At 37.7% G+C, this 14,054-nt stretch overlaps 1 protein-coding gene across 1 annotated transcript in view; it reads left to right on the forward strand.

Moving 5' to 3' along the window:
* The window catches only part of PKN2 (protein kinase N2), a 52,664-nt gene extending 38,945 nt beyond the window's left edge, over positions 1-13,719 (forward strand). Inside the window, exons 7-22 of the mRNA XM_048946223.1 lie at positions 564-749; positions 1,037-1,146; positions 2,905-3,048; positions 3,189-3,264; positions 3,584-3,758; positions 3,986-4,115; positions 4,607-4,743; positions 4,828-4,903; positions 4,987-5,078; positions 6,104-6,280; positions 6,871-6,933; positions 7,022-7,098; positions 8,315-8,457; positions 9,794-9,901; positions 11,174-11,254; positions 11,337-13,719. Coding sequence (XP_048802180.1) covers positions 564-749; positions 1,037-1,146; positions 2,905-3,048; positions 3,189-3,264; positions 3,584-3,758; positions 3,986-4,115; positions 4,607-4,743; positions 4,828-4,903; positions 4,987-5,078; positions 6,104-6,280; positions 6,871-6,933; positions 7,022-7,098; positions 8,315-8,457; positions 9,794-9,901; positions 11,174-11,254; positions 11,337-11,540 — 1,979 coding nt within the window. The 3' untranslated portion in view covers positions 11,541-13,719. The remainder of the gene's footprint in view (positions 1-563; positions 750-1,036; positions 1,147-2,904; positions 3,049-3,188; positions 3,265-3,583; positions 3,759-3,985; positions 4,116-4,606; positions 4,744-4,827; positions 4,904-4,986; positions 5,079-6,103; positions 6,281-6,870; positions 6,934-7,021; positions 7,099-8,314; positions 8,458-9,793; positions 9,902-11,173; positions 11,255-11,336) is intronic.
* Positions 13,720-14,054: the final 335 nt, after the last annotated feature.

Genomic DNA, 14,054 nt, shown 5'->3' on the forward strand with positions numbered 1-14,054 from the left:
AGTGATTGTGAATTATATACTAACTCAAACCGGACTTAAGCAGCCAGCAGGCAGATTTCATTTCTTGTTTTATTTTAAACACAAAGTCTTAACAGTCAGTGTGCTCATGTTAATTATCTAAGCAACCTATCCAGTACTGCTTGTTTATTATCCTGTACTACTTGGTTATGTAAAACTCAAGGCAAAACTCAGACTGTCCCATGAGCAGTGTTCAGTTGGTCACTTTAGAAAGTGGCGCTTCTTAGAACTCGAACCCAAGTCAGTTCGATGCTTAACAGAAGAAAAGTTTTTCTGAGGCTAAATTATAGAACAAAAACTGGTTTTGTGGCATTGTGGTGGACTGCTGCTTCCTTCTAGAAAGCTGACTATCACATACTTCACTTTTTTTAATGCTTATCTTCAGGTTTGTCTATCTTAAGTCTATCGCTTGTTTTTTATCTGATTGTTATTATACCCAGCACGGTTTACAAGATGAGCTATTGCCATAATATCAATCATTAGTCATTCACTTGGCACATCTGAGCACAGAAATTTTTGACAAGTAGTTGTTTGTCTTGTTCTAGGTACCCTGGAAGTTAGGCTAATGGGCTGCCAAGACATCTTAGAAAATGTTCCTGGTCGATCGAAAGCCACATCAGTTCCTCTACCTGGTTGGAGTCCAAATGAAGTCAGAACAACTTTCATGGGCAGAACCACTAAAGCTAAAGCTGGGATTAGTAAAAACCTTCTGAAAACAGATGACTTGTCCAGTTCAGTATACTTTCTATTTTTATGCTTACCTTTTATTTACATTTTAATATGCATGCTGTGTTTTGTAATTAGAAATACTAAATTGACTTGAAGCTGTAAAATTAGTGTTCCTTCAGCTGTCAAGTTGTTATGGATTTAAAAATAGAAATAAAAAAGCCTGCGCTATTATGATCATAAGAACCAATTAAATATGAGAGCTCTTTTTAAGGGAACCTTACTGAAGACCTCTTTGTTTGTGGAAAATCCTCTTATAGTTCTAAGCTGAGTTTGTGTACTTTACTTACAGATGAAGTCTGTGCTGTACTGAAGCTGGATAACACTGTGGTTGGTCAGACGAGCTGGAAACCAATTTCCAATCAGTCGTGGGATCAGAAATTTACACTGGAACTAGACAGGGTAAAGATGCAGTCTTACTTCATTGACATGTATAGTTAATTATGTAGATTAAAGTAATGTTGCTTTTTACGTATATATGTTTTTATATATATATAAACTTCTTTTTTTTTTTTTTTTTTTACTGTTGTGGTTAAGTTCAAATTATAGGTATACAAATATTTTTGTCCTTAACAGAAGGAGTAACCTGGAGGTAAGCTGATTTGCTGGATTGCTGTTCTACAGCTTTTATTTTTTCTCACTTACGAAGAGATGTAATGTCTTTTCCAAGGCCCAACACTTATTATCTTTTTAGCCTGTAACAAAGGTGCTGAAATCAGCTTTTCATTTATAAGGAAACTGTATCAAATACAGTGCAGATATTTTGGCAAACCTAGATCATAGAATTTTTACAGTGTTTATCCATAATTATTACATGTTCTCAGGTGAAGCAGATCAGTTCTTATTTTTCAGGAATAATAAAATCACTAACATTTTTTTCCTAGAACCTTAAGTGTTATTTTGATGGACTTCAGTATTTGGAATGACACTTGATAACTTTTTTCCATGTTCCTTTTGAAGAGAATTTCTGACATGTATTTATAGGTACCTAATACTCATAGTATTTTAAGGGTAAAAGATATCTCTTTTTCAGTGTAAAGTAGGCTAAAAATTAAATTTTGTTTTAGAAACCTAAATGGCATCTCAGGCATATACATAATTAGGGGGAAAAAAAGAATAAAAACAGGAAAAAAACACCCCTACCTTCCTGGTTGTACTGACCAGTATTTCACTCTCACCACCCAACCTGTCTAAGCCAAGCCAAATCCCTTCCAGGGTGAAGAAAGAAGCAGATTTAGACCTGCAGCTAGAGAAATCCAGGTTCCCAGCAGGGGTGCAGAATAAAACTAGCAGTTGTGGAGTCCATAACTTTTTGTGTGTTATTTTCAGATGGCTTTTTAAGTGGCTTTTTGGTGCCGGAAAAGAATCTTGCTTCTGCTGGGTGTGGCCACCTATCATCCCCTGTATTTCAGACCTGTGTTCTCAACCCTATGATGTTTTTCTGTTGCTTCCTCTTTACTTTGATTTCCTTGAAAACCCACACCTCTCAGATAAGGAGGGTGAGCTGATGCTTCGTGTGGAATTAGGTTATGCCATCTGAAAATAGTGCCACACAGCGCTGACTCTGTGGTGCACTGCAGGATTTTGCAGTTTGCAGCAAGTTTTGTATGGAGCTTATAAGACACCTTAAGAATATATAATCCCACTGGCAAGATAGAGGCAGTTCCTTTCATGACCATGTTACAAAAAACTGCGTGTATTTCTAGAAATGGTGTATAAAGTCTTGAGGTACACATCCTGAGGTGTACCAAACACAGAGTGTCACTGTACAGCCGTGAAATTCAATTGATGCATGTATGTAATGTAAAAAATTAGCAAAGCTGAGCTTTCTAAGAACAGTTAAAATCCTGTTGCCAGAGTTTAAGCTATGAGGTACTGAACTACCAATGCTTTTGTTAGACTGACTGAAAACTGGTGAATTTTTTTTTCACTTTTTCCTTCTATTCATGACGATTTTAGTCTTCTTACTTGGACGCTGGAGATCACATTTGAACTAATGCAGAACAGTAGTCATCCTAGTGAGAGTTTGCTTGCTGTGGCTAGACAGCCATAGAAGCTCTGCATTTTGATCATGAAGCACTAGATCTCATGGTTGTGGAGAAGTAATTATTGCAGAAGAATTGCTACTGAGGAATTTCCTGTGTTTGCTTGCTGTCACAGTCACGTGAATTGGAAATCTCAGTTTATTGGCGTGACTGGAGATCCCTGTGTGCAGTGAAGTTTCTGAGGCTGGAAGATTTCCTGGACAACCAACGGCATGGCATGTGTCTCTATCTTGAACCACAAGGCACTCTGTTTGCAGAGGTAAGAGTTGTTCCTTCAATCACTTGGGCACAATTGCAAGTGTTATCTTGCAGAATAGCTTAACAAATTATTTTCTTAAACTTGTAAGGATGTGTTTTGTTCTGAAACTTGAATTATAACATCCGTTACTTGAACTGCAGGTCACGTTCTTCAATCCGGTTATTGAAAGAAGACCAAAACTTCAGAGACAGAAGAAAATTTTTTCAAAACAGCAAGGTAATTGTTTAATACAAACATATGAAACTTTAAAATTATACAGATAAGTGATATTTTCATACTGAGATTTAATCTTTGTCTGTGAGTAAAGCTGTGCTAATGAAATGTTTGGCACCTCACTAGGAAAATTTTTGTTCAGGAATTCCTTATTATACATTAGCACTTAATAGTGAGCGATTGTGAATTGTAAGGAGTACTTCAGATTGAGTTTGTTCTTCATAAGCTAAAAATTGATGAATATGATCATTGTAAAAAATGACAGATAATAAATGCTAATCAAGAAATTACTTGCGCTTTCTTTTTTCGCAATATCCCTCAGGCAAAACATTTCTCAGAGCTCCTCAAATGAATATCAATATAGCCACCTGGGGAAGGCTGGTGAGAAGAGCTATTCCTACAGTCAACCACTCTGGCACCTTCAGCCCTCAAGCATCTGTATCTGCCGCAGTGCCAGTGGTTGATGCGCGCATTCCTGAACTGGCGCTGCCAGCCAGGTAGGCAACACCTGCAGTTTTTTAATGCTCTTAAGAGAGAGTAGAGAAGTGAAATGTTTATGCAGAAAGGCATGTAAAATGAGTTTTCTGCAACACTTAAGACCTCTCAGCGTTCTATTTTGGAAGTCTATTTTATAGACAGATGGTACATGACATCCCGTTTTAAGTTGGTTTTTATTAAACCTTTCTCTGCTGTACACTGAGAAGTTATTTTATTTTCTTGCCAGCGACTCTCCTGTAGCCAAATTGGACTTTGAGCTGGAGCCTGAGCCTCCACCTGCTCCACCTCGTGCATCTTCCCTTGGGGAAATATGTGAACCTTCCTCTGAGATGAAAGCTCCTGATAGGCCAGCTCAGGCAAGTAAAGTTGATGTTAAGAATTTCAGGCTGTATAGTTTTACCAGGGTTGTAATGTTGATATCTTTATGATGGGCTTCTTCCTTTATATTATTATTTAGCATAATGCTCCCATCATTTAGCAGTAAGCTCTGTAACTTACACGTACAGAATTGTCTCAACAGGATGCTGTCATTATCCACGGTGGCAAACTGTTTCTGTGATTTTTCACAAGATAAAAAGAAAGCCTAAAAATCATGGGAGTATTCAGGAAAATGTAGGGGCTTTTTTTGTTGTTGTTGGTTTTTTTTTTTTCCAAGAAAGAGCAGAACAACTGGAGGAGTAGATTTCACCATTCTGTTGAAGGCTTGTTTATATGTATTATCTTAAGGTATAATGTTTTAACTTAGTTAATTCTTGTGTTAACAATTCCATATGCTTAAGGTAAAAATTTCTGCATCTCTTTGTCTTAGGAATCTGCTTTAAGTTTTCAAATGCTGTTTTCTTCACAGGATGATGTATCAACTTTTGATTTTGAGAATGGTAGAAATAGTATTGTTCCAAAACTCCAGCCTGGAATAATCTGTGAGTCTGATGTTCCACATTCAGACACAAAATACACCAACATTCGAGAACCTGAAGACAGAAGGTAAAAATGCTATGGTTTTAGTGTTGAATATGAATAACCTTTATTGAAGTCAGCTAACTGGAAAGCGTGTGTTTATTTACACAGAACACAGCAAAGATTTCAGTTCAGTCTGAAGGACTTCAGATGTTGTGCAGTACTTGGCAGAGGACATTTTGGAAAGGTAAATGTGAAAAGGCTGTATCAGATGTCAAGGCTCTGTGAAAAACTGGATTTCAGTCTTAAGTCGTTTATCCTCTGCTTCAGGTGCTGCTGGCAGAATACAAAAACACAAATGAGATGTTTGCTATTAAAGCCTTAAAGAAAGGAGATATTGTTGCTCGCGATGAAGTAGACAGGTCAGTGTGTAAACATCATGCGTGGATTCTCTAAATCACTTCTGTTTTCCTTCTGCATGCAGCACACCTATAAGCTCTACCAAACAGTGATTGCTTTCAGAGAAAGGGCAAAACAAATCTCCCCATTCACTTGGCTGTTACAGACCTGTAGCCTTTCTTTGGGGCAAGGAAGAAGCAGAATAGATCAGGAACGCTGTTTGTTTTAGTGCTTCTCTTACGATGCCTGTATTACAGATCTGGCTTTAAAGCCAATCCTGCTTTTTATTCAGACTCTCTTGTAATCATCACTTCTAATTACTTGTTTTATAGAATTCCATCACATTCCAAGAGGACAGTGCCTATGCTTTCTTTGCTGGCAGAAATACATAAGATGGTATTTCTCAACTTGCAACATACTGTCATACTCTGTTCCTCATATTTTCCCACGAGTCTACACTCATGTTGTTAATCTTTGTCCAAGAAATAAGATTTTTCTCTTTATGGAAGTCAAATGGCAGTTACAAAACTGACTTGGTTCAGCACAACAAGGCGCTTCTGCAACTGTTCAATGACTGTTTATGTTGGAGAAAAATAAATAACTGTATTAAGAATAAGCTGACTATTAAGCTGCATTAAGGAGAGATAATCAGGAGTGTTCATAGATAGAGATCTACAATATTGTAGCTTTTTTTTCCCTATGTATGTTATACATAATTAAAATGGATGCAACATGATGCTACATGATATTGACAAACTAATTTGGTAGGAAAATGGGCAGGATTCTGTTTTCAGGAACCACTAAGTTGCCTTTTTTCACTTGTGAAGGACCAAATGCATCTTCTTAGATATCCTGACATCAGTTTAATGTGTGGAAGTATCAAAAGCTCTTTCCTAAAGAAAAATATTCTTGTTATCTAACTTGGAAGAATAGAGGGGGGGGGAAAAGCAGAAGATCTAAGTTACCAACAGTTTTCTGAGAGTTGAACTGTGGGTTCAGGATTCAGCTTTAGGTTTTACTGTTTTGGGGTTTTTTTTTCTATTTGCAGCTTGATGTGCGAAAAGCGAATATTTGAAACTGTGAATAGTGTCAGACATCCCTTCTTGGTGAATCTTTTCGCTTGTTTCCAAACCAAAGATCACGTTTGCTTTGTAATGGAATATGCTGCTGGTGGGGATCTGATGATGCACATTCATACTGATGTCTTCTCTGAACCAAGAGCAGTGTGAGTATCCACCCCTCTTTGTGGCATCAGTGGAAGGGCATTTGGTTGCGTTTCACTGGGCAAGAATTACAGTATTGCCTCATGCCTCTTGTATCATTTCAGAAAATACTACTGAGTTTTTAAAAGGGCAGATACTGATATTATTTTTAATTAAAAAAAAACACATGCAGATTAAGTGTTCCTGAATCTAAGTTGAATGCAAATAATGGCATACAGATATTTAATGTTTATAATATTTTTTTTTTAAGGATTGCGTTAAAAAGATAAAATCAGAAGTTAAAATAAGATGTAAGGCCAAAAAAAAAAAGAAGGAATAAGAGAAATGAGGAATCCTTCAGTGCCACAATGGTGAACCCTACAGAAAACTTATCCTCCAGGCCAAGTAAACATATACGTACAACTTGCAAGTTTGAACACTATTGACACTTGAGTTTCAAATTCTGACCCTGTATAAAATTAATCAGTACCAGAAAATGCAAACCATAATTTTCAGAGGATAGCTAATAAAATAAATGCATTATGATCGACTTCGTATTCTGAAAAGCAAGACTTGAATCCATTGAAACTTCAAATTTCTACCCTTTCAACAGATTCTATGCCGCGTGCGTTGTTCTTGGACTTCAGTATTTACACGAACACAAAATAGTTTATAGGTAAGTGGTCACTGATACATTTCTGACAGATGTATTTCAGTACTTTCAAATATCACTAAAGAAACCTTATTTTCAAATGTTCGTGTAGAGATCTGAAGTTGGATAACTTACTGCTGGACACAGAAGGCTTCGTGAAAATAGCTGACTTTGGTCTTTGCAAAGAAGGTAATGGCTCGCTATTTATTTATTCTAGGGAAGTTCCATCAGCTTTCTTACTTGCTCTTGTCTGCTCCTTACTGACAAATGTATACTTTGTATATGGATCTGGTATGGCTTGAAGGAAAAATACATCTCAGTACAATTAGTGGAGACAGAAGGAAGTTCCTTAGTGGGGAACTTTCTAAGTTGTGAGAAATAGCTCACAGCTGCCTCCTACGTCGTCATGTGCTCTGAAACTCTTTTCCTTATTCTAAACCAAAGTTGGCCCTGTACAGTGAAATCAAGATATACCTCAATTTTCTTAATTTTTTTTTAGCTCTCAAATAGTTGCACAACTCGTAGTCTGTCATGCCTGTATGCTTAGTGTATTAGCTAAAACAGGAAAATTTATCTCAAAAGGGAGGCTGACAGACTAAAAACTAACTTTCAAGTATCCAGCTTGAAGATGTAAGATAAAGGGTTTGTCTGCATTGAGAGAAGTATCCTTCTCAAACCCCAAAAGGAGGAAAGACCTGAAAAGGTCCATCTCCTTTTCCAATTTGTGTAGTCTATCCCCAAAATATTTCATTTCTAGCCAGCGTAAGAGGGAGAGGAAGTTCAGTAGGTGCTCGAGCATTATTAAAAACATCCTTGAGCAAGTTGTGTCACTTTAGCTAAAATTCTATAAATGACAGAAGGAAACAAGGACTAGGAAATCTCTGTGGCTTACTGACTACTGCAGGAAAGCATTTTCTGCAATAAATGCTCTGTGCAACACCCCCACTGTCACATCAGTGCTCGTGGTGCACTTTTCAATTGTGCCCCTCCTGCAATTACATAGTTGTTATGTTGCTCAAAGTTGTTTCACTACAGTTCATGTTTAACTTTATTATAGGTATCTTTGCCACTGCAGAAGCATTTGCAATGGGCATATTTGACTGAAGTAGGGCACATTTTTCACAAGCTAAGATAACAGTGATGTAAGTGTAATTGCAGGCTTAATTTGGCTCACTGTGTAGAGTTAGATATAGGAGAGCTAATACAGAAGCACACTTGAAAGAAGGGCAGGGGAGGGAAGAATATGGGAATGTTTACTTAACTCATTAGAGTGAGTTTTCAGGACAGACCCTTGGATCTCAGCATCACTTAGCTGAAGTTGTGTTAGAGAGGTTTTACTTGCTAAAGGAATAATTTGTGGAGGTGCAGAAAACCTGCTTGTTTTTCATTAATTGTAACCTTTCAGGAATGGGATTTGGAGACAGAACAAGCACATTCTGTGGCACACCAGAATTCCTTGCTCCAGAGGTGCTGACAGAAACTTCCTATACAAGAGCTGTAGACTGGTGGGGTCTTGGTGTCCTTATCTATGAGATGCTTGTGGGTGAGGTATGTTCCAGTAAGATACAACACAGTCATAATAGTGTATGTTACAAAAGTGAAAACACTGGCCTGTGAAACATTTAATACACCCTACACACAACAGTTATATTGATATACAATGTATATAGACATACCTAGTTCTAGAGTGAACATCTTCAAGGTTCATGAAGAAAAAAATAGGAGCAATTTAACTGATACTAGCTGCTCCTACCACTGCCAAAATTGATTAGTAATGTCACAGACCTAAGTTTCCAGCTGCTCTGGAAGCAAATGAGTCATAGTTGGTTCGAGACACAACCTCTGAATTTGTTTGGTTTGCTTCTAATTACATCATTATGCCTTAAATCAAATTATGGTAATGACACATTAATATCAGTGTCTCCAAGCAAGAAAATGGCACGTTTGGTTTGGGGGAGTTCAGTATCTAGCATGCAGGGCAGAGCAATAACAACTATTCATTTCAGTTACCTCATCTTTTATTGTCCAATTTGGATGTGTAATGCTGTAGCAGTCTTCTTTTTTCAAATGTCTGAGTTTGAAAAATCAACTCCTTAACTCCTGTAGCTTGAATGGAATAAAACCTTAATTCACAGAACTGGGTAGCAGTGAAAGATTATGCTGAAGTTACTGATTATCTGAATTACACGTTAGAAGAGAATGCCCCAGTTCTGTATGAATGAGACAGTAAAAGAAATTACTAGTGAGTAGTTACTTAGACCTGAAGGCAAGGCTGTGTGTGCCATGCTATGTTGTTAGTTATCTCCAGAGCAACATGGTGATGGCGTACATACTGAAAATGTGGGGGGAAACTAAAGATTTATTAATCATTTTATTATCTTTGAAACAAAGATAGCTCTTGAGGTTTTTTTAAGGAGAAAAAAAAAAAGACAAAAATTTTGCAAGGTGTGATCTGCATCATTCAGGCCACTCTAAAACAGAAATATTCCTAAGCTATAACATGCTGAAGATACAAACCAGCCTTTCATGTGTTAACTTGTGGGTGGCAGCTGTCCCAGCGAAGAGCTAATACATGCCTTCCACATTTTCTATCTCGTGTCAAGAGTTCAAAAGAAGAGACTAGTTATAGGTTTTTCTGCTTTTAAAAACACACTTTTAAAGCACAGTCCTTTAGATTAAAAAAAAAAAAAAAAAGGGATAACAACAACTTACTCTTCTCTCTTAGTTATGGAAAAGGATTGTGTATCTCCAGGGAAAGGAAGGTTTCAATTTAGGAAGACCAACTCCAAGCTGTCAGCTGACAATGTTGCAATTTTTTTTTCTTTAACTGTGTGCGATTTTTAAGCCTGTTTAGTAATTGTGGGGTTTATCACTTTGATCCCAGTCTCCTTTCCCTGGAGATGATGAAGAAGAAGTGTTTGACAGTATTGTAAACGATGAAGTAAGATATCCACGATTTCTGTCTACAGAAGCCATCTCTATAATGAGACGGGTAAGAAATTACATTAATTTCAAAAATTAGTGTTTCCCTCTTGTCCTACAGAATTTATAACTTTCAGGAAGAACAGAATACTTTTAAGAACCTATGCTCATTTTTTTTCTACGACTAAATTTCAGATTTGTTTCATTTATGCTGTGCCATGCCATCACCAGTTTCATCTTAAAAGAAAACTCAGTGCCATTTCACTTTCTTACACAGGAGCAAGCCTTTCTGCTTGAAATGTAAAACACTAGAGCTCTATTTTCTCCTGGAAAGAAGTTTCATCATCATATCTAACTAGAGAAGTCCATGTTTCTTTTTCTTACAGAACACTGTTGCATTGACTGACTTGGTAGCTTAACGTAGTCACATGAATATTTTAATTCAAAGACTTCTAGCCCCTTTTGGTTTCATTCCAACAGGGGCAGGGAGCACCATACACGTGGCATCTGCAGAGCCCCACTCTTCTCAGAGAACAGCTGATTTTGTGATTTTTATTCACGTTATTCCATATTGTAATGCCTCTACTTCAGACTTTTAATTTCTTTAGGTGTCTGAGTTAGAGGCTCATCTCTCTCACAGAAGGGCAGTTCTTGGAGCTGGTTCAAAGTCTGACACTGAGCACTGTTAGTCAAGCACCCAATTTAGGAATAGGCAGTAGTAAGTTAAAGCATGTCTCAGTAAGTAATGTTAATAATTATATACGATAAAGCAGAAATATTCTGTAGCTCAAAATGAGTGCTTCCCCCCAGGAAGGGGATTGTTTTTCTAGAGAAAGAAAAAACAAACACTCTTTTAAGGCAGTACCAAAAGAAGGTATGCCACAATGAGGAAAAACAAAGGAACCTGCTGCCCATTGAAGTACCCTCATCAGATTTGTTCTCTTCTGAGCCAAGCAAGCAGAAATTTCAGCCTATGTAAATTCTCTATCCTCTCCATCAAAAAGTGCACTTTTCATTATCTGTGCTTAACGCCGTCCCCACAGATTACTTCAGGTACTAAGGTATCACACAGCAGATTTGCAGAGTAAGAGAGGCAGGCCTGCTCAGTACACATTCCAGGCTGCTTGTATGATCTGATTCAACTGACACTAGAGGAGAAATGCTGTCTCTTTCTACATAAAACTTCATCTGTACCTTTCTCTGAGGACCATGAATTTTCTGAGTTAGGCAGTATGAACTTCATCCATCCAGTCTCAGTGTTCACTCTTATACAGTAGTACTCATCCCTCATTCCTCTCACTACTTCTGAATTTTCACACTTAAATCTTTCTTGTTTTGTCAGCTGCTACGAAGAAATCCAGAGCGACGTCTTGGAGCTGGAGAGAAAGATGCTGAGGATGTAAAAAAGCATCACTTCTTCCGTGTGAGTAGAAGCCACCATTTTTTGTATAGGGTCATAAAGGAACAGAGAGGGGAAACTGAACACCAGTTGGTTTATTTTACAGCTAATAGACTGGAATGCTTTACTGGCCAAGAAAGTGAAGCCTCCTTTTGTACCCACCATCAGAGGAAGAGAAGACGTTAGTAATTTTGACGATGAATTTACCTCTGAAGCACCTATCCTCACTCCACCTCGGGAACCAAGGATACTTTCAGAAGAAGAGCAGGAGATGTTCAGAGATTTTGATTACATTGCTGATTGGTGTTAACTTCTAGACACTGTGAAATCCTAGCTGACTGGCTCACAAGAATGCCTCTCTCAGAAGAATACCGCCCCTCCAATTGCTCTCTGTGCCACCTGTAGCTTCTGTTTGTTTTGGTTGGTTTTTGTTTTTTTTTTTAATCACATGAAGATCCTTTTTAAGTACTGTTTTAACACTCTTGTGAAGAGTGGCCTCTTTGTATATTGTTTTTTATCTGAGCACTGGAAAGCAGTTCTATGGAGTTCCTAAGCTGAGTGGGTGAATCCAGGCTGTACTGAGCTTACCACACGTGGGCACACTTGGATCTGTACTGTTTCTCTCACTCTGCCACCGCAGATAACGTTTTTAAAGTATCTGCCTTAGATGGGAAAAGCAGACTTTGAGCTAGTAATCACGTAATGCTCCTCAGACACACGAAATAGAAGTTTGTGATACTGTTGACACTCACACTGAACATGGTTCTGGCTGGAGAAGGCAAATGATTTCAGTTAAACATCTTGTGCGGTCTGTAAAACTACACGTTTCTATGTACACCTTCCTCTTCTTAAAATAATGGTGTTGAGAACAGATAATGCCTTGTTTTATAAATTTTCTATGGTATTTATTAGGAAAAATGTTAAATGCCTTGCCTTCGAGACAACAACAGCGTAAGTGCTTCCATGAAAAAGAAAAATCCCGAAAAACCCAGGAAGTTTACCAAAGCCACTTGCCAAACAGTTTTGCCTTCAAGCTTTTTAAGTATGGCTTAAAATTCTGGTTGAAAAAAAGAATGTAACAGGGATGTTGCTCAGCCTAACCACAAAGAGCAAAGCATATACATTTCCTGAGCCCAACCACTTCTGTACTCAAACTCATGCCTTTTCCACTCACAGAGTGGAGGATAAGTTAACCATTCTGTATGTAACCACCTAGATCATCCTGTATCTGCTGTACAATATCGTATCACCATTAGGAAACATAAGGATTTTCAATGTATACATGCTGTGAACATGTATATTTGGAAGTTGTAATGTATTCTTATGTCCAGGCAAGTAATGTAATTATACCACTTCATTAATTTTGCACAGTGGCCACGTGAACAACATTGAACTTTGAATGAAAAAATATTCGTACGGGCCGCTGAACTCCAGAACTTAGATTGGCAGTTAGCAAGAGTAAAAGCAATATCTTGTAACAGAATGTATAAATATTTTTGATAAAAAAACTTGTATATTTTATAAACCTCCTAACACTAAAAGCTGTACCTCAAAAGTTGAACAATAATTTAGACCTGACACTGTGTACTCGTTCTCCAAGACCTGTTGTGGTACCTGGTGTTTTGCAGCAAACGTGAATTCTTAGAAAATAAATTTCCCATGTCACCCTTCATTCCAGCACCATTCAGAACTCGTGTATTCAATCTCACAGGCGTATCCTGGCAAAGAGTTTGCTGTTGGTGGGCTAAGATAGGGAGAATCAGCACTGAAATGAATTAAAAGCTTGTAATTGTAATCGTGTGGAGATGAAGCAGAAACCACCAGACAGTGAGGTGGTGGTTTAAAATCACGACGCTGGACAGACCTGCAGGGTCAGGCAGAGGAAAGGCAATAAGGAATAACGGTTAATTGTTCTAAACTGGGCTTCCCCCACCCCAGGAAGCAGGAAAGGCATCTTTACCAACTCTACAAATCACGTTAGGAGGAGTGAATGAACTTTTCAGCAGTTTCCAGCTTAAGAAACAAATTACGTTCCTGTATCTAGCTGAAACTAAATACTTTTGAGGTACAGTCAGCTTACCCCCTTGGTTCCCAAATATATATATGAGCATCTAACAGGGTGCTTAGCAATTATGAAAGTATCCTGAAAAATACCTTTTGTAACTACATCTTGTACAGAAATCTCTTTTTTAATCTAAGTACATCTCTTAAAAAATAGAGGGCAGGGTATGTTCACCCAGTTAAGCTGAAAGAAAGCACTAATTTTATCTCTGTAGTTTTAAAATATTTTTAGGCAGATTAAGATTTTAAACCCTAGATTGTAAATATATTTTGCTATACTTTATCTGTATGTGGCTGCTCAAGCACTTTGTAAGGAAATTAGGATATTTTAGAATGGTACACTATGCATTAAAATGAAATGTGCCTTTAACAATGTCATTTTAAGTGTTTTGCAGTCATTAATATCACAAATTAAAGTTTTAAATAGAGTAATTTGTAAATTGTGTCCCAAACATGATTTTGCTGTTTCTTGAAGTGATGCCATGTTTCTTCCCACGGGTTACTTCAGAAAAGAACTTGCAAACAGGAGGCAACTTACAGAAAACCAATCTCTTAGTGGTAGTTCAGCATACTCCCATTTTTCCCCTCAAGTCCAAATAAATAATCAACTCTGAACATACCTTCTTTCAAATTAAAGGAGTTTTCTCAGTGGGATGAGCAATCCTTCCACAGGGAGCAAGAAAAGATCACATGCATTAGCCGGATGGCTTGGCTCTGTATTCTCCCCTCACAAGCTCCTTTTGAGGACAGGGGCAGACAGCAC

This window comes from Lagopus muta, chromosome 5, assembly GCF_023343835.1.
Source record: "Lagopus muta isolate bLagMut1 chromosome 5, bLagMut1 primary, whole genome shotgun sequence".
Classification (NCBI taxonomy): domain Eukaryota; kingdom Metazoa; phylum Chordata; class Aves; order Galliformes; family Phasianidae; genus Lagopus; species Lagopus muta.